This window comes from Trichosurus vulpecula, chromosome 2 (assembly GCF_011100635.1).
Source record: "Trichosurus vulpecula isolate mTriVul1 chromosome 2, mTriVul1.pri, whole genome shotgun sequence".
Lineage (NCBI taxonomy): Eukaryota > Metazoa > Chordata > Mammalia > Diprotodontia > Phalangeridae > Trichosurus > Trichosurus vulpecula.
Genome location: NC_050574.1, coordinates 164,458,312 through 164,477,653, shown reverse-complemented (window position 1 = coordinate 164,477,653; position 19,342 = coordinate 164,458,312). Strand labels below are relative to the sequence as shown.

At 43.5% G+C, this 19,342-nt stretch overlaps 1 protein-coding gene across 1 annotated transcript in view; it reads right to left on the bottom strand.

Annotated features, from left to right (window-relative positions):
* Positions 1 to 4,675: 4,675 nt before the first annotated feature.
* Positions 4,676 to 19,342, bottom strand: part of LOC118838684 (glucose-6-phosphate exchanger SLC37A2-like) — a 36,657-nt gene continuing 21,990 nt past the window's right edge. The window contains exons 2-19 of the mRNA XM_036746039.1: positions 17,056 to 17,137; positions 16,122 to 16,206; positions 14,443 to 14,521; positions 13,745 to 13,880; positions 13,359 to 13,435; positions 12,776 to 12,942; positions 11,702 to 11,739; positions 11,134 to 11,283; positions 10,870 to 10,960; positions 9,499 to 9,561; positions 9,076 to 9,161; positions 8,503 to 8,551; positions 8,144 to 8,217; positions 7,612 to 7,690; positions 7,299 to 7,396; positions 6,845 to 6,909; positions 6,480 to 6,535; positions 4,676 to 5,280 (exon numbers count right to left, since the gene is read on the bottom strand). Coding sequence (XP_036601934.1) covers positions 6,505 to 6,535; positions 6,845 to 6,909; positions 7,299 to 7,396; positions 7,612 to 7,690; positions 8,144 to 8,217; positions 8,503 to 8,551; positions 9,076 to 9,161; positions 9,499 to 9,561; positions 10,870 to 10,960; positions 11,134 to 11,283; positions 11,702 to 11,739; positions 12,776 to 12,942; positions 13,359 to 13,435; positions 13,745 to 13,880; positions 14,443 to 14,521; positions 16,122 to 16,206; positions 17,056 to 17,137 — 1,450 coding nt within the window. The 3' untranslated portion in view covers positions 4,676 to 5,280; positions 6,480 to 6,504. The remainder of the gene's footprint in view (positions 5,281 to 6,479; positions 6,536 to 6,844; positions 6,910 to 7,298; positions 7,397 to 7,611; positions 7,691 to 8,143; positions 8,218 to 8,502; positions 8,552 to 9,075; positions 9,162 to 9,498; positions 9,562 to 10,869; positions 10,961 to 11,133; positions 11,284 to 11,701; positions 11,740 to 12,775; positions 12,943 to 13,358; positions 13,436 to 13,744; positions 13,881 to 14,442; positions 14,522 to 16,121; positions 16,207 to 17,055; positions 17,138 to 19,342) is intronic.

The window sequence follows — 19,342 nt, the reverse complement described above, 5'->3', positions numbered from 1 at the left end:
GTCTGATTACGAACATAAAGAAGCCACAATTCCAGCTCAGAAGGTATAGGAACTAAATTTGGACACAGCTTAGGGAATCATCGGGCATGGTAACAGGTTGAATTTTCCCCAACTCATCATGGGCCCTACCTCATCATCTTCAGTTAAGATGGACCCTACAGAATAATAGCATTACTACAGAAAGAGTCTTCTGTTCCAGTAGCTTTCAGTCTTAAGCTCTTAGCACCCAGGGAAGAGAGGCTGGCCTCTACATGAGATCCAGATTTCTCCTATATAATAGGAGAAACTCAAAACGGGTTCATGTTGTCAGTTATTACTCATTCGGGGGCTTTCAAGCCTTCAAAATGTATTGGATGATGTGGAAAACATGTATGTTTTATGTATATGTATAGTATGGGGTCCACCTGCAGAAAACTGACAAGATAAACAGGGCACACATCACATGTTATATAACACAAGTACCACAGACATCTCCACCACTTTTAACTTTTGACATTTTGATTTGTTTTACTCTGTTGCTATTCAATTGGCATCCTGGTAAGTACTCAGAATCATGATATAATGGTTGTTCCCCCCCACCCTTTCTTCCCTTCTTTTCTACCAGAGCTGTATCCTCCATATTCTAGAACCACTACCCATCTCTCAAAGCCAACATCAGCAACTTTAGCAAGACTATCATGTCCTAAGACTGAACCTGTCCTCTTCCCCCAACTTTTCTGTCTCAGGGTCAACCATATCTGTCTCCTAACAATGCTGAGTTATCAACCACTGCTTTCTTCTTCGTTCTTATTGCTATCTTCCTCCCCCCACTCTGTAAGCTTCCCAATAGGTCTTTAAAAAGGAAAAATGCAAAAAGTTACTGCTTTTTAATTACAAGTGCTATAGTAGCATCTATGAGGAGGTACACTTTAGCCTTAATTGAGACCAAATGTGAAGTTAAATGAATAACTAACATAATGCTCCTGCATTAGCCCCATGTGTGTGCTGAGCCCCAGAGAGAAGGCTTGACTCCAGGCCTCTGGTGAACATATAGTGACCAAGGCAGAAGTAAGGCAGGAATCTTGGGGTCTTGGGGAAAAAAAAATCACAGCTGAAAAGCTAATCCCAGTGCTGGGCTCCCCCAGACCCTTAGAAATACATAAACATAACTTCTCTCAATTGACACTGGTATGGTGGGACGGAAAAGTACTGGGGTTAAAATTAACAGTCTTCACAGCCAAATGCACATGGAAAAGCATCCCTGGTTCCTGGTTCAGCCCACATAGAGCAATTTTCTAGGTATGCCCAATTTATGGGGTAGCAGAGCCTCAGCCTGGTCAAACTCTTGACCTGAGTCTGGAATACAGAAAAAGATATGAACAAGACCTCTTAGCAAGTCAGAATGCACAAGAAGGCAAGACCAGAGGCAAAAAGGCTTTTAGGCTAGCCCACATAAAGTCATTAGGACATGATAGTAGAATTCATTGAGTCATTTTTCAGTTGTGCCCAACTTCACGATCCCATTTGGGGTTTTCTAAGCAAAGATACTGGAGTTTGCCATTTCTTCCTTTGGCTCATTTTACAGATGTGGAAACTGAGGCAAATAAGATTAAGTAACTTGCCTAGGATCACATAGCTAGTAAGTGTCTGAGACCAGATTTGAACTCAGGAAGACAAGTCTTCCTGACTCCAGGCCCAGTGCTCTGATCCACTGTGCCACCTGGATGTCCCCAATACTAGGACTGGGTTCGTGGAAATCAGTTGGAAAGAGCAGAAATATTTCAAATAAATTAACCCATCCAACTTAAAAACAGACAATATGGGAGACAGACTACCCTGTTTCTTTTCCTAACTGATTACTCTTACGTTCTTTAAAACTAGTTTTCTTCCTATTCCCCAAATGTGGGCAGATAAGATTTAGTTCTTATCTCTGCTTGTCTAACTCTGCATTCTTTTCCTGGGAAATTTCATCTATTCTCAGTCTTCAGCTATCATCACTACACTAGTGATTACCAAATCTGCATTTTTAGCTTTGACTTCTGAGCTGGACACATATCTCCAGCTTCTCAGTAGACAGTCTATTGGGGTGTTGCATTGTTTTCTCAATCTCAACTTGCCTAAACTCAAATTCAAAGACTTCCCTTCTTCCCCTATCCCCAGCCAAAACTAAATTTTTCATTTCTATAAATGGTATGATTTTCCCCATAATCAAAATCAGTATTACCAAGTCATGTAAATTTTTCTTTATTGTATCATATATTATCTCTTTTCCATTGCTGCCACACCTCTCCCCCTATACACCATCACCAGATTAATGTCATCTCCCTTACTCAATAGTCTTTGATGATCCCCAATGCCTATAGAATAAAGTTCATATTTCTTTACCTGACATTCACAATCAGATCCCATACTTTTCTGATCTAATCTTCACTTCCCAAAATAATCTGTTCAGCAGCCCTTGAGCACATCACATTGGGCAGCTATGTATGTACAGTGGATACAGTACTGGGCCTGGAGTCAGGAAAACTCATCTTCCGAGTTTCAAATCAGGCCTCAGACACGAGCTGTGTGATCCTGGGTAAGTCACTTAACCCTGTTTGCAACAGTTCCTCGTCTGCAAAATGAGCCAGAGAAGGAAATGGCAAACCACTCCAGAAAACTTCAAATGGGGTCACAAAGAGTCGAAAACAACTGAACAGTAACAAAATCATGTGGTTTTCCTTAAAAACAACATCTTTTTGCTTTTCCTAAACCACAAGTGCTTTTCAATCTTTTATCATACCATCTTCTTGCCTATCCAAATGCTACCTATCCTTCAAGGCCTTGCTTAAGTCCCACTGTTTCCATGCAGCCCTCTCTAACCATTTTAGCTGTGTTTATTTCATTCTCCAAACAGGAATGTTTTTGTTTATACCATTCATTAGGCAATAAGTGCACTGTAACGGCTCTGTTACTGTTATTTAGCATTCTGTCCATGTCTGGTCTCTTGAACCAAATTGTGAAGTCAGTAAGAACAAGGAACACACCCTAATACTTTTTCTTACTCTCCAGTTCCTGATATGCATCAGGCAATAAATCATTTGTCATGATAGCCTAGATACTTAGGAATTAGCTCAGTTTAGGGCATTTTTGTTTTCTGGTGGTGGTAATCCGTCTTAGAATAGTTCTCAAATCTCTGAATAAGTGCCACTTACAACCATGGGAGCCAACACATTCTCCACAAACTTGAGTAGAGGGAAAATAACTGAATTATTCGCATTAGGGGCCAATGCAAATTAATAAGTTAAGAGTAATATGGGAGTCATAAGACAAGTAAAGAAGGAGCCCTGAATAGCCGGAGATACATATAGTATTCCTGAATTTACAAGTCTCCTCTGCACTTTGAGATAGGTATGTTCCTCTTAGAGTTGACAAGCTCCAGAGAAGACTCTATTTAGGCGCTGGGCCCGATGGTGTTCTACCATGGGGTGGTATCACCATCTAGTGGCCAAAGAGGATGTTGGAACTACTAAATTGAATTTCATATCAATGGGCTCTGGGTGTAGGGATTAAGGTGTAAAGTCTACTATGGGTAGGAAGCACTAAATTTAACTGTGAATAGATTCTTCCTAAGTCCTTTCTGAGGACCCTTATTTGCTTCCCTTGCCCTCATGGCCAGAGTAAGCTTTGATAAATAGCCATCTTTTTATCCACTTTCCGAAAACTGAATGTATGTGTTTGGGGAAGAGAGGGTGGAGGGAAAGACATGAGGTGTTAACTCACTTTCCAAACAATTTATGCCCAGCTAGGCTATGATGATGAGGCATCAAGCTCAACTGATACTTGGCTATGAAACCAACCTGTCACAGATGCCATATGCGAGAAGACAGAGGTTTCTTAAAAGTGGTGTCAACATCCTTTGTGAATCCCTAGTGAAAATTAATGGCAAGGCAGCCCTAACATCACCAACTACAGTCTTAGAATGCAACCTGATGAAGTGAAGGTTATCAAAACAATTGGACTTAGGTGCAGAATGGATAGTGTAACAGCAGTAACCCAATCCTAGATGGTCCTATAGAGGACCAAAGTACAGTGAACATAAAAAAAAGAGCAGAAGGTTATAAGGATGATGAAGCATGGCTTTAAGTAATAGAGCATTGCTACAAACAGCCAGGAGATTACAGCAGTCACCAGACCAGGCTGGCAAACAGCAACAATAAACTGAATGTGGTTATTTATAGAAGAACTGAGTTCTCTAAGTAAAAGCAGGCATATTAAGACAAAGAGGCAGTCATAAATAGCACTTAACATCTCTACAAGCAAGAACCACAGAGGAGTAAATGAGTCTTCATTTGGACCCATGGTTATTGGCATTACCACTTAAATCAATGTGTCTCATCTTCCCAACTATATTTTAAGCTTTTTGAGAAAGATTGACTATTATAGTTCTTATCTTGAACATTACCCACCCCAGTGCTAAACTTGTGGTAGGTCCCCAAAATATAACCAAATTAGGTTAAAAAGACACATCACACACACATTCACATATATACATACACATGCAAACAGCTCTTCTCAATCACACCCACAGTGGTTGACAAAATCCATCTTCTATCAGTACAAAGGTTTATGTTAAAATTTTAATAGAGGATGAGGAAACTGAACTGTCATTTATAAACAGGTAGAGTTGGTAGGGGAGTGCAGGAGAGGGGGGAAGATTAAATTTGGGAGTACAGAGATATGAAGGTCATAGAGCAGGGAAACAGAGAGTAGACCCTAAACTCTGTAGCTGTTCACCTGAAAACATGGTAAAGCATCTCTGTTGCAGAGGGGAGCAGTTGGTTACAAAGTCAGTTCAAATCTAATGGTAATGGGGAGAGGAGAGGAATAGTATGACCTATTATTGTGATTTGTCCCCACAGAATCCTTACTTTCTATCTTGGCACCTAAAATTTAAGAGTCACCCAATTCAGCAAAGAAACTAGACCTAGGATAGGCAAAAGGCCATGCCTTTTTTTCTTGTGATTGGGATGCCACCTTAGCTCCAGCCCTACTATTGTATGTACTACTTACAACACACTCCCTGCCCAAAAATGTGTTGTTTTCTTTATTCTATGATTCCCTGAGATTGTTTAGCCTCTTTCCCCTGGAAATTCTATCAGGACCTGTAGCAGGTCCTTGGGCTGGCCTGGGGCTAAGCAGCTCTGGCTGCCCCAAATGTCTCTGTATGCCTATGGGTGTCTCCATTGGGGAATTTTCCCGGGATCCAGCAGAAATCCTTGGCTCCTATACTTCAGACGGGGGCCTCATATCTCTTTATATCTAGAAGGAAGATAGAGATTCAAGTTAGGGAGCTATGACAGAGATAAGAGGATCAGGCAGACTCCTGTAACTCTCTAGAAGAAAACTAGATCTCAATAGTCACCCTCAAGTTCTACCTTATGCTATTAGTGTGAGGGTAGGAGCTATAAATCTCCCTTCTACTCTAAAGAAAGTAGATAGGAGCTGGAAACAAGTTTCTACAGGGAACCAGTTAGAGTAGAGCCACCTGATTCCCCTTCCTTCTTTTTCAGCATTACTTCTGAATGTCTTTCTCCTCACCCCTATCCCAACTTGTGTCAAAATGGTGCTCAAAGGAGTGAGAGGGGCACTGATTCATAAATAAACTGCTCCAGTCTCAAATGTTGCCTGGCTCCCTCTTCAGAGAGAGCAGCATGACTCCCTCTCTGGTCCCCAAGCCTCCCATCTTTCATACCCACATGGGTGACCAGTTCCCTGAAGAAAAAAAGCTCTCCTAATCACCTTTCCCCAGATAAGCAGCACTAGAACAGAGCTCCCCAGGCTTCCTATGAAATGCAAAACGAAACTCCCTCCCTGCCCTTCACCCATCTAGTCTGGGTTCAGCATCATCCAGATCCCTGAAAGCAAGAAAACCAGGCCCAAGAGAGAAGCTCAGGGGGCCATAAAAAGGGTAATATCTACCACCACCACCACAGTCCCAACCTCTGACCAGCCCCTTTGCTTTCCCCATCTCCTGCCCATGCCATCCCACTTCCTCCTTCCCTTTCTTCTCCTTGCAACCCCCACTGCCCATCAACAAAAAGCAGAGGGAGAAACAGGCCAGGTATCTCCACTGGACTTGATCAGAATTCAGTTTCATAGTTTTCTTCACCCCATAAGCCAAAGTATCAGATAATCTTGGATTGTAAACCTCATGGCAGTAGCTTTATGACTACAAAGAGGGGAGTCTTTACCCCAAACATTACCCCCACCCCCAGAGGCTCCAGGAAAATACCCCTAAAGTCTGGTCCTCCCCATAGAAGGCAGAGGCCCATGTCCAGGTTCAGCACTTCCTAAGAAAACCCCCATGCATTCTATTACATTACATTCTACTTAAATCACAAGTCCTTGGAGCTGACCCCTTTAGATGCAAGCAAGAGAAATCACACTGGAGAGAAGAGTTAGCATGCAATCTTGGTTCTGATTATAAATCATTCATGGGACTAAGGGAACATACTCACAATACAAACCACAGCTCACTGGACACTACCTCAGGTGGGTTAGGGTCACACAAGAGCTGTGAAGACATATGGAAGACAATGGATGTTAGTAACAGTTAGCAAGGTGTCGGGAGAGAGGGAAAGAAGCATGGAGGCTGGAGGCTTCAGACTAGGCTCCCTGGAGTCCAGGTTAAGAATTTTCAGGGAGTCAGGGCTCAAGCAAACCTCACAGTAGTTTTTAAAGTCAGAGATCAGTCTCTGGTTCTCCAGCAACACCCAGGGGTAGACTATAATTACCACAAAATGTAGGGTTTGGGAAAACCCCTAAAATTGAGTGCCCAAGCAAGCCCTCCAGTTCAAGGACCTTAGATGTCAGGAGAACTCACCCACTGTTTCTGTTCATATTTCTCCTCCAGGCCTGAATCTCTTTGTACACCAAGCGAGAGAGGAACTGTAGAGGAGAGGAAAACAAATGGTGAAGTATGGAGCAAGGCAAATACCAGCCATTGTAAAGGTCTGGGGTAAAGAGAAAGGATAGGGTCTAGCAGTGCCTTACACATAGTACACATTCCATAAATATTTGTTGATTAATTATAGAGTGGAAAGATAGTAACCTTGGGTGGTGGATTATATGAGGAATGTGATATAGCTCTGAGCTATCCAGAAAAGATACAAAAAACCCACAAATTTATAGCCACATCTATACTGTCCCAGATATCCTTGTGCCAGTTCCTTCCCTGCAGAGTCCCTGCTAAACAGCCAGGCAAGGGTGTCATAACATTGGGTTGGGACCACTTGCCCCTTCCCCACACCCACTCTTGACCCAAAAAAGACATTTACCAGGCAAGCCAAGATATCTGCAGAAATAAGCATATAGAAGACATTGTTCCAGCCTGTAGGAGAGATGAGTCCAGCTAGCAGAGGCCCTAAAGCAGCACCTGGAGGGAGAAGACAGACACTGTGAGGAGCAAAGCAAGATGGTCCTGAACTCAGTTTGGTCTAATCTCCTCTGCTATAGCATTCTCCCCACAACTCAGCTGCTCCTCTAGCCCGCCCCATCCTCAAGGTGCCAATCTGTGCAATGGAAGAGATAGGGCCCAACTGCCTGGGATAAGGAGTGGGAAGGACAAGGACCCAGCCAGAGCACACTGACCTATGGAGCCAGTCCCATCAATAATGGCTGACACAGTGGAAAGTGCCTTTGCATTGCCCTTCAGACTGTTGTGTGTGCCCTGGGGAGACAAGGAAGAGTAGAATCAGAGGTCCATCAGAAGCAACTTGCATCTCTGCTATTTAGCCAGGCCCAAAGTATAGCCAAATTCACCAAGGAGAACATCAGCCTCTGGCTTAGGGATAGGCTCAGTACTGGAAAAAGGACACAGCTCATAGCAAATCTGATGCTGGTATTGGGAAGATGCCTGACTTGGGAAAGAGAAAAGGAACAAAGTTTATTCAGAAGGGAAAATGTTCCCCAGACAACATTCTGATCTGTCTAGCATTGAGTAAAGGGGGAGAGAATGGACATGAAACCAGAAGAGAGATATCTTTTCAAATCTTGCAACAATTCCCTCCCCAGTCAGGTCCCCTACCCCTTATGGGGAACTGGGACCATCCATGGCATACGACATCATGAATTGTGCTAAGTCGGGAAATACAATACCATTTCCAAGGTGCCCTGAGCTTACCAGGTCAGCTGAGACAGCAGTGGTGATGAGAGCATAGGGCCCATTGACCAAAGCCCCACAGATAATCAACATCACTAGGAAGGTAGAAACAAAGATAGTGGTCATCCCCATCAAAGGCTAAAGCTAGAAAATTCTCCCAATCTTAAAGAATTGTTCCCCACAGGAATTGGATTCCTATTCCTTCCTTCCCCACCCCCAGTAATTTCTTGTGCACTGAACTGATTTCCTAGTCCCTCCTTCTACCCCCACCCCCAGTCCACTCCCAGGCGTCTCAAATACTCAGAACACCAAACCTCTCTTCCTGGTCCATTTCCATGGATGCCCATGGAAATCCAGAAGAACCCAAGTTGCAGCCTCACCTATAGAACTGGCAATCCCATTCTGGCCAAAAGAGTTGTACAGGAATAGCTGGTAGAGGAAAAAGGAAGAAGAAAGGGTGTGGGATAAAAAGGTTACTACCTTCGTTAGGTTTTTATAGGGACTGTGGTCCATAGATCTTGGAATTACCCTTTGCTACCTTGGAATCCCTGGTCATCTTGTCTATCCCTCCTAAAACTGATGAGGATCTCTGTCCCCAAGAATAGATTCCAAGACCTCCTTTAGGAATCTGACATAGCTAGGAATTCTTAAGTCTCCCTGTCTAAAAATTCATCTTACCTAAATTTCCCATTACAATGTAAGCCAAAATTCCCTCTTTGTCTGAGTTAAGTGACAAAGTATAACAACTTTTCCACAAGAACCTATTCCCATTTCCTACCCCCACCAACACACAACAACAATACTCTTTTCCCTAAGCTAGATGTTCCCCAAGTTCTCCACATGTTTCTCTTCCTACTATGCCAGTCCTCTTGCTGATATACCAACTATTTATTCCCTGCAGACATCCCCCAAGTAGTCATCCAACCATCCCCTCCCAAATGATAGAGACTAACCAGAGGGGCAGCTACAATCAGCATGACACAGCAGGTAGTGGCCCTGCCATTGGTATAGTCAGAGATGATCCCTGCAAGGATGCCACCTGTAACACATACCCCACCTTACCACCCACTGCATTTGACCCCCTTACATTACCACAGCCTAGAGACTAGGATGTGGACACAGGATTCTTTCCACTCCACCCTTCCCCATATACCCTCTTATAGGTGAGAAAACAAGTATGAGGAGGAACAGGTTTTCCCAAAAGCTGCCTGGCCAGGCAGAAATCCCTGGAAATATATGTCCTCTCCTCTAATACTGCTTGACTAAGTTAAGCTTTATTGACCATGTACTTCCCTCCCCTACCCTATATTACTCTACTCTCAATTCATGGGAAAAAAACTCAGCCCTTTGGGAAAAACAAGCACAGAGAGCCTGACCTATTATGCCACCAACATCAAAGAGGGTAGAAAGATCCCCAGCTTCCTTGGATCCAAAATGAGCTGTGGAGAAAACAAAAGGGTAAGAATTGAGAAAAAAATCTGACTGAAAGCTTAAGAGTAACACAACTAGCTGACTAAAATGTGTAACTTGGAGGTAAGGAACAAAGAAGGGACTGATTCACAGAGCATCTGAGGAACAGAGCTGCACCCAGGTAATTCTGTAGCTATCTTTGAAGACAGCCCCTTAAATGAACTTTGGGATAGACTAAGCTCAAGGTTTATCATGACTAATTCCCACAATGCACTGCTCAAAGCTGCTAGAATATATATAAAAAAGGCAGCTTTGTAGGAGTCAGAGAGGTCAAAACAGTCATTGTTGCTGATGATAGAAAAGGCAGGTAAGGAGGAGCTTGGCTGCTGGGGGAGTAGAGAATGGCTTAGAATGGACCTGAGAGGATTTGGAATCCCCATCCCTGGAGTGGCTAGAAGAGAGAGGAGAGGAATGTGGTGGAAGGTACTGGGAGCCCAAAGGGTCTTTGGGAGCTGTGGATGAAGAATGAAGAAGGGTGTGTCTTTTATTTTAAGACACACTCAAGAAAAGACTGACAGTGTACTCTTTGTTAATTGAGGGAAGTGATAATCGTGTTCCATGCATGTTGAGGGAAGGAGGCATTACCAATGACATATAGCTCCTAGCTGTAAATAGCCACTGAACACCAGATCTTGAGCCCAGCCAGCCAACAGAGAGAAGTGTGTATTGTATGCCTAGGTTTGGGACAATGTGCTGGAGCAGAGCCAGCACTGGAACACAACACAATGATCCTTACAATGTTAATGAATTTTCCTTTTGGCAGAGAAAGTTATAAATTGCTCTAGTGGTTGGTTTTCAGGTGACTGTAGGCCTTGCCCCAAAAGCTACCATTTCACTGCCCAACTCAGACTCAGGTAGCCTTCAAGTGGGTTCTTGTTGGGCTATGAGAACAGAAGGTAAGAAGTCAGAAGAGGGAACAGAAGGAAAGGAAAACGCAGGATATGATTCATTGTGTAATCTTAAATTTTTTCTCAAAAGAAGGAATATGACATGATGGAAGATGACTACATTCTATGGACCTGGGGATATGGCAAAGGGGTTGACTAAAAGCCCCAGCATCCAATTTCTAAGCCTCTTGCTTTTTTCACAAGACATATTCCACAAAATTTGTGTTCCCAGACCTGAATCACATGCAGAGTGCTGGGGCAATCCTTTATTCTGATGAGCCATCCACCCCCATTCCCACCTCAGGCTTCCAAATAGTCTTTAACAACTTCTCATCTTACTTCCCCCCTCCACCCATCTCCCCACTTTCTCTACCCAGCATATGCACTTACCCACATTAACAATGTAGAGGGGCAACCAAAATAAGAAGGTATAACTGACCAGCTTGGCACACATCAGACACAAGGAGAACTCCACTACACCCTGGAGGAAAGTAAAGGGACAATGGAGATAGTAGCCAAGGGACTCCCTCATCTCAGGGCACCAGCTCTAGGGCACCCTATTCTGCTCTTATAGAAAGAAGTCTCTAGAATAACCACTCAAACACTAGTCCATTCCTTCACCCCCGCCACCCCTGCCAATCCTCCCTCACTCACTGGGATCCTGAGTGCCCCTAGGAAACTGATGGCCTCAAGCTTTTCATTTGACTCCTTGGAGCATCCAGCACCTTCAGTTCCACTTTGCCTCTCAGGGCAATGCCCAGACACTGAATCCACAGATGTACCCAGGTCTTCATCAGGTCCATTCTGAACACAGTGGGGAGAAGTCCCTTAATGTGGGGAATGAGGTGCTGGCACTCCCCCTCCCACAGAATGGAAATCCAGGTTTACTCACCATTACCTGAGGGGTGTGGGACATCCCTGACGGAAAGGAATAGGCCCTAGGGTCAGAGGCTTAAATTCATAGTTATACATACACCCTCCTATAGCATTCACTGATCATTTATGGCTGGCCTTGGCTTTGATGGAGATTTAGGTGGTAAAATGTGAAGTAGGAAGTGAGAGGTAGAGATTAATCAGATCTGTTTAGTAACTGACTAGTTTCCCAACGTCTCCTTCCTACTAGCCTGCTGCTTCTAGCAACTAAATCTCTGGAAATCAAAAATAGAAAGGAATGAGAAGAGTAGGGTCTTCTTCTGCCTCTTCTGGGGGGCTTCCTACTCACGTGGTGCTGAGGTGGGGTACAGTCCACATCTTCAGGGCCTGAAAAAAAAGGTGGGGATCAGAGTCACTGAAGGCCAGGCCCTATCATTCCTGAACATCCTCATCTCTTCATTCCTTATTAGAGAGCTCAAACCAGTTCAGAATATGGGGACTCTTAGATACTTTAGTTATAAGGAAGAAGAAAAGAAAAACAGTGGAACTTAAAGGAAAGGAATAGTGTATTGGGAGGAAGGAGTTATTGTTCGGTCATTTCAGTCCTGTGACCCCATTTAGGGTTTTCTTAGCAAAGATGCTAGAGTGGTTTGCCATTTCCTTCTCCAGCTCACTTTACAGATGAAGAAACTGAGGCAAACAGGGATGTCCAGGGTCCCACAGCTAGTAAGTATCTGAGGCTGGATCTGAATTCAGGTGTTCCCGAGTCCAGGCCCCATGCTTTGCCGACTGTACCATATAGCTGCCCAAGAGGTAGGAGACCTGGATTCTTAATCCCAATTGTCTCTAGCTGGTTGTGTGACTTTAAGCAAATCATGTCACCGTTTGGTATCAATTTCTTACCTATAAAGTGAAGATATTACTAACTTTCCTCCCTACATGACAAGACTGTTTATAAGAATCAGATGAAATAATGAATGTAAAAGTGTTTTTAAAAGCAAAAAGCCCCATAAAGCAAAACCTTGCCAATTGCTACATCTTAAAATAATAATAGTTCTCATTTCTCTAGCACCTAAACATTTGATCCTCATGATAATGATGAATTTAAAGCAGAGATCTCAATTTCAAATCTTGTCTGTCACTTATTTGTTATATGACCAATAACTAATGACTTTTTAAAGTTTTAGTTTTTATCATCTACAAAACTGATAATGCTAGCACACTATGTACCTCACAGGATGGCTATAAGGAAAACACTATAAACTAAAAAGTGCTACACAAATGTGAATTAACATTATAGTCATCTCTTTTTCTCAGCCCCTTGGGTACAGGAAAACTTTCAGCCTAGAAAAACAAAAATTTAGTGTGATACTCGTTAGAGTCCTGGGAAAGGAGAAGGCCCAGGAGGTAGTTCCCCACTCACACTCAACAAGGAAGAAGAAGCTGATGATGCCCATGACAGCGATGATAATACCAGGCACGATGAAGGACAGGCCCCAAGCTGAATCCACCCAGATACCTGCAATCAGGGAGCCCAATATGTTGCCCACAGATGTGTGGGAGTTCCAGATACCCATGATAAATCCACGCCTAGAGATGGAAGGAAGAAGATGGAGGAGAAAGGAGGTAGAAAGGTTAGCAGCCTAGCTCTAGGTCAAGGAGCTAATTAAGAATTTCATGAAGTATATCTCATCTGATAAGCTCGAAGCACCTCATCACCAAAGGGGCAACTGAGACTGTAAGCAAGGAGGGGAACTGATCTATGTCACCTGGTCAGATAGGAAGAGAATTGAGGGATCTTAACACCTTCCAGATGAGTTCTCTCTCTACTCAGTCCCACTACTCTGGAGTCCCAAATGCAATTACTCCACCATCATTCACTAGTGAAATCTTCCACCAGGGAAACCCATACCCACAGCTTGGGGTATTCTCTCTCTCTCTTCTTCTAAGCACCCTTCAAGTCTCATCTCCCCTTCCCTTCTCCCTTCCCCCATACCTATACTCACTTTCCCTTCCCAAACCAGTTACCAACACAGGTCATCACCGATGGCCAGCCTGTGGTCTGTGCCAGTCCATTAAAGATCTACAGGAAGAGAAGAGTTAAGGGAACATGTATGATAAGCACAGATTAACTTTAAAGGTCTGGAGCTGAAAATCAGGGAGGGGAATAAGAAGTTGGGAAGGAAATCCCACCCATGCTACTCAAAGACCATTTAGCTCTGTGAAGAGCTAAAAACAAAGAAAACAAAACAAAATACCCTTCTGTTCCAATATGCTCCCAACTAGTGATGAAAGAGCAGAGAAGACAAGTTGGGGTTAGAGGGATGGGAACAGGGATGGAGGAAGAATTGGGTCAGGAAAATAAATCTGAAAAGGGGAAGAGAACCTGTACCTGGACAAGCACATAGTACCACAGTTGGTGAATGTTCCAATAGTAACCCAGGCCAAAGAGCGAAGTAAAAATCCCACTCAGCAGCATCCCAGCAAGCAGGTAATAGCGTACGGGAAGTCTCTCCCCAAAAATTCCACTGAAGAAAATGAATCATTTAATCTCAAAAAATATTCCAGTCATAGCCCAGATCTGCCACCCAACCCACAACTCATACCTGGTCTCCTCCCCAGCTCTACCTACCATTAAGGTAAATGTTTCCTAAGGAATTTGGAGGTCTAGGTTGTAACAGAAGGGGTCCCCTCCACATTTTTATCCAGATGAAAAATGATTAATCAAGGGCAACCAACCCACTAAGGAAAAGTCAGAAAGGGGTCAGTCTAAAGTGGCAAAGGGGCAACTCCACCTGTTTGCCTAGAGATTAAAAATCATTGATCAAAGAAAGGTAGCCTTGAAAGGGAAAACAAGTTATAAATGGGCAGCCAGTGGGGAGAAAGTAAAGAAGAGCTAGGGGATTTTGTCTGTGGGGAATATTAAGGGTTGATTTTTATGTGTTGGGTCTCTGCATTAGCTGAGCCACCTCCTTTCCCATCTTCCTGCCAGATCCTTAAATAAATGCACTAATACTGACAAAAATACTTAACTCAAAAGTTATCCTGATTTAGTCTACGCTAGGGATGGCTCTGTCTTTCCCTTAATACCTGATGAACATGCCAATAGCATAGGCAATCAGAAAAGCATCGTCCACACCTGCCAGCAGTTCCTTGTAGTTGTCTCGATCTGGAAACAAATGAAAAAGATACCTCCTCAATCAGACTGCCACAGGATGGGCAGCCTCTCTCAAATCTCCCAGCCACCACCACCACACATTTATTAATCAAACACTTATTAAGTGTATATGCCAGATACATGTAGGTCTAGGCAAAGACTTAAATCCCTGCCTTCAAGGAACTTACATTCTATAATGAGAGGGAAAGATGCACACATACAGAGACAAAATGGATACAAGGTGATTTTGAAAAGAAATCAATACTAGCTAGAGGGAGAATGTCAAGAAAAGTCTTCTGTAGAAGGTGGCTCTTTGGTTGAGCCTTGTAGAAAATTAGCAATTCTGAGAAATGGCAGTGAGGAGGATACACAGTTCAGTCATGGGTATAGGTGCAGAGATGGAAGACGAAGTATTTTGAATGAGGAACAGCTAGAAAACCAATTTAGCTGCACTGAAATGTTCACAGAGTAAGGAATACACAATAAAGCTATAAAGATAAATCAGGGCAAGGTCATGAAGGGCTTCAAATGCCAAAGAGAGGAATTTATATTTGATCCTGGAACAAATAGGGAATCACTGAAGTTTATTGAGTAGAGAAGGACATGGTCATGCCTGCCCTTTACAAAAACAAGTTTGGCAACTGTGAGACAGATGGTTGGACAGAGATGGTACCTGAGGCCAGGAGACCAACTAGAAGACTATTGTCGTAGTACAGGTAAGAGGTGATGAGGGCTTACATAACTGGGGTGGCTTCGTGAGCAAAGAGAAGGAGATATATGTCTGGTAAATGAGTGGCTGTGTAGGAGTGAAAGTGAGGAGTTATGATGACATTGAGGTTGGAGAAGGAAGGTGGTGGCCTTGACAGAAATGGCAGGCGGTGAGTTCTGTTTTGAATAATTTGATTTTGAGGTAGCTATAAGACATCCAGTTAGAAATGTCCGATGATGCAAGACTAGAGATCAGAAGAGAGACTAGGCCTGGATATAGGTCTTAAGAGTCATGAGCATAAAGATAATAATTAAATCTGTATGAACCGGTGAGGTTGCCAAGACAGAATATAGTAAGAGATGAAAAGAGGGCCCAGAACCCCAACAGTTAGGGGGCATATTGTGGATGATAAGCCAGCAAAGGAGACTGAGGAGTAGTCATGCAGGTAGGAAGAAAACCAAGAAAGAGCAGTATCATAACCCAGAGAAGAAAGAGCAACACTATCATGCTGCAGAAAGGTCAAAAAGGATGAGGATTAGGAAAACATAAGATATTGCAAGCAATCACTGGAGACTTGAACAACATGTACTACAGACATACATACAGGACACAGTGGTGGGTGCTAGGAAACACATAAAGTTAAGACGTATCCCTCTCCTCTTAACACTTACAGTTTAATAGAGAGATGAAACAAACACAGATAAATATAACATATTACTTGATAAGTGCATTGGAGAGGTACCAGACAAAGTACTAAATCTCATCCCTTTCTCTTCCCAAGGGGTCAGTTTTTCACTAGTCATCACAACCCCCATCCACTCCTCTTACTCAAGGCAGAGTTTGGGGAAGTTTTAAGGGTAGAGGGCAGAAAAAGAAAGCAGAAAGATATAGCCAGGCTCTTACCAAACGGAGCCCAGCAACACCATGTGGTGCTGTTGGAGTCGTTGTTGGGGTTTTCCAGCTCTGAACAGTTATGATGCAGCTGACTCTGAGGAAGCAAAGGATTAGTCTGAGAGTCATCCCCACCGATAGAGAGGCCCAGCAGCAACAGAACACCAAGCCTCCTTCATCTCCAAGATATAATCCACCCCATCAGATTCTTTAGCCTAAGTCCCACTCAAAACATACTGCCCAATGGGCTAAGCAATAGAATAATGATGTGCCTAGATATGCACAAAACTCTGAACTAATCCCACTCCCTTGCCTTCGTGTCCCTGATTATCTCATCTTCCCATTCACCACAGGTTTTCCTCTCTAAGAATCCCTCGCCTCTCCTGGCTAGTGAGAATCCCCCTTAACAGGGTGTCCCCCTTAAGGAGCTGTCTCTCTGAAGTGGCCATCTCCCTTGGGAGGGGCTGTCTCTCTTAAGAAGCTGCCTCTCCTCTTAAGCTGGTGTCTCCCTTAAGCTACATCTCCATTAGGGGGTAGAGGAGACTGCTTGGTGCATGTGTTATCCAAAATAAATGTCCTTAACGGACTTGGAGACCAAAAAAAACCCCTAAAACAAACAAAAAATGTATTGCCCCTCCCTGCTCCCAAAGCCTGTCAAGGCTTCCTGGTCTCTTATGCCTATGGCTGATGCCTCATGCAAAGTATATGCAAGTGAAAATGAGGCAACGGGAGCTGTAGAGACAGGGGCCTAGGATGAAGTTTAGGGAGCCACTTCCCTTCTCAAGGAGACTGGGAGGAGAAAAAACATGCCAGATGCCTGAGAATGTGTAAGAACCTGTCTTTCAGGACTCTGAGAGCACATCCTGCTAGCCAGGGGTGTTCCCAGCATAGGACTGCTTCCTCCCTCAAGTCACTCGTCCTTACCCTGGCTTTTCCCTGGCCTCACCTTGACAACACTGAGCGGCTTCCTAGACATGTGGTAACAGGAGTAAATGAGAAAGGTGAGCAGCAGAACAAGGCCCCGGTACCTGTAAAAGAATGAGAGGCATCTTAATCAACAGGAAGCAGTGGTAGTTGGCAGCACCAATGCACCAGAATCTGCAAGGCCAGGAATCATGATACACACAATTCCATTCCCTAGTCATATCCTAGGGTTTGTAACATGGTTCCTCAGAAAGAGCTCAATGATGAGCTACTTGGTCTAGAAATTCACAAGCAAATCAAAAGATCTAGAAATACTGAGCTAGAACTCAAAAAGGTAAGAGGGAAGACAATGTTCATTCCTATCCCCAGAAGTGGGACTCAAGAGTTAGGCAGAGGAAGGGGATGATAATAGCCAATAAAGCTCCAACCACCTTCTCCTACCCCAAATTATACAATACCTCTCAGCAGGACTGACTCATCATTATTACCATGGACCAAGAATCCCTCCTGCTAGTCCTTTACTCTACCTCCCTTTTATTGTCTCTTTCTTTCTTTAAAATAGAGGAAAGAACCTGGCTCCGCCTTTATGGGAGCAGCTTAGAAATGCAGATTTGGGGCCTTTTTGTAGCCTAGTCCTGGGGATAAAGGAGGAAGACTTCCAGAAAGTCAATCCAAGACTCCCCTCTTGAGACATGAAGATAGAACAAATTTCTCCCAGCTATAAGATGTACTACAGCAGAGCTTAGAATGTCCTCACCATTAATATACTCCATATCTTTTTCCCCTTATACCCTTTGGTTGGGGCTATTTTCTGGGGCAGATTTCCGAGCCTAACTATGTACCCAATTTCTCTGCATCCTAACCCAACCAAAGATCTACACTATACTCTGCAGCTGTGCTCTTCTATAACTACAGAGGCATACACTTTTTAGGATTATGGTTCTATAACTAGAAGGAACCTCAGAGGTTAACTTTAGTCATTTTGGTTAAGTGACTGGCACAAGATCACATAGGTAATAAGTGATAGAGCTGGGATTTGAACTCAGAGCCTCAGATATTCAGCACTCTTTCTACTGTACTATATTGTCTTCTTACTCTTTTCTACTCATGCAAAGAGTTCTCAGGAAAATGAGGTTCAGAGAGGCAGAGGGTCCTGGAATGGGTCAAGCACAGAAAAGTTCCAGAGTCCTGCCTAATCCCAACCCAGCCTACCTTTGCCTGGCCTTCAAAACTTCCTCTCTCCATCTGTGGCTCATGTACCTCACAGAGCTCTATATTCTCCTAATTGAGTGCACTGGCTGGGGACAGAAATCTGCTCAAAGTTTTCACTGTCACCCCCCTTCCCCATGGCGGGGTCTGAAAGAGTGGAATTCAGCTCCCTAGGTCTGAGTCATTGTCTGCTTTCCTGGAAGGGAGAGATCAACAGGAGGGCAGAGGAGAAGCAGTAGACAAGCTGCTTCTACTTTCTGATGGATGGTCTGCCCCCCAAAAAAGGAACACTGCCCCCAAGAGAAGGAACCTTCTCAAGGACAGGAACCGTACACAGAAGGGAAGAAGAAATAACAATAAGCTTTACAAAAAGCCTTCTCTGAAGTGAGTAAATATCAGAGGAAAGAGATAATCCCTTGGGGTCCCTTTTATAATTACTGTATTTCTCCATGTAAAATCCCGAAAAATTTGGGGTCTAAAAACTGGGTGCATCTTATACAGTGGTTGTAGATTTTTTTTACTTGCATTTCCCCCTTTTTCGCACTTGTTGTCTTTGCGCTCATTGTTTCGCATTTGTTACCAGTATATTAGGTTACGTTTTGCCACGTTCTGCCCAGAAATGGCTCAGAAAAGATTTTCATACAGTGCTGAATTCAAGTTAAAAATGATCCAGTTTGCAAAAGTGAATGGAAATCGTGCTGCTGAACATAAATTTGGTCCTCCTCCAACTGAGAAAACAATCCGAGACTGGCTACGGGAAGAAGAAACCCTACTGAAAACGCCAGGGCAGAAGAAGGCCATGAGAGGCAAGTCAGCAAATGGCCTGATGTAGAGAGGGAATTGAAGATATGGATTGAAGAGCAAAGGGCCATTGGAATTCCTGTGTCCACAAAGATGGTTCAGCATGAGGCAAGAAGAATTGCTGATGAAAAAGAAGGTACTGATTTGAAGGAGGACACAACTGGTGCTTCAGGCTCACGAAATGGAATGGACTAAGCATGCCTACATGCACCAGACTTGCCCAAAGATGCCTGAAAGCTATGAGCAGATGAATAAAACTTGAGTTCAATAACTTTATGTAATACTTTTTTCAAATTTCA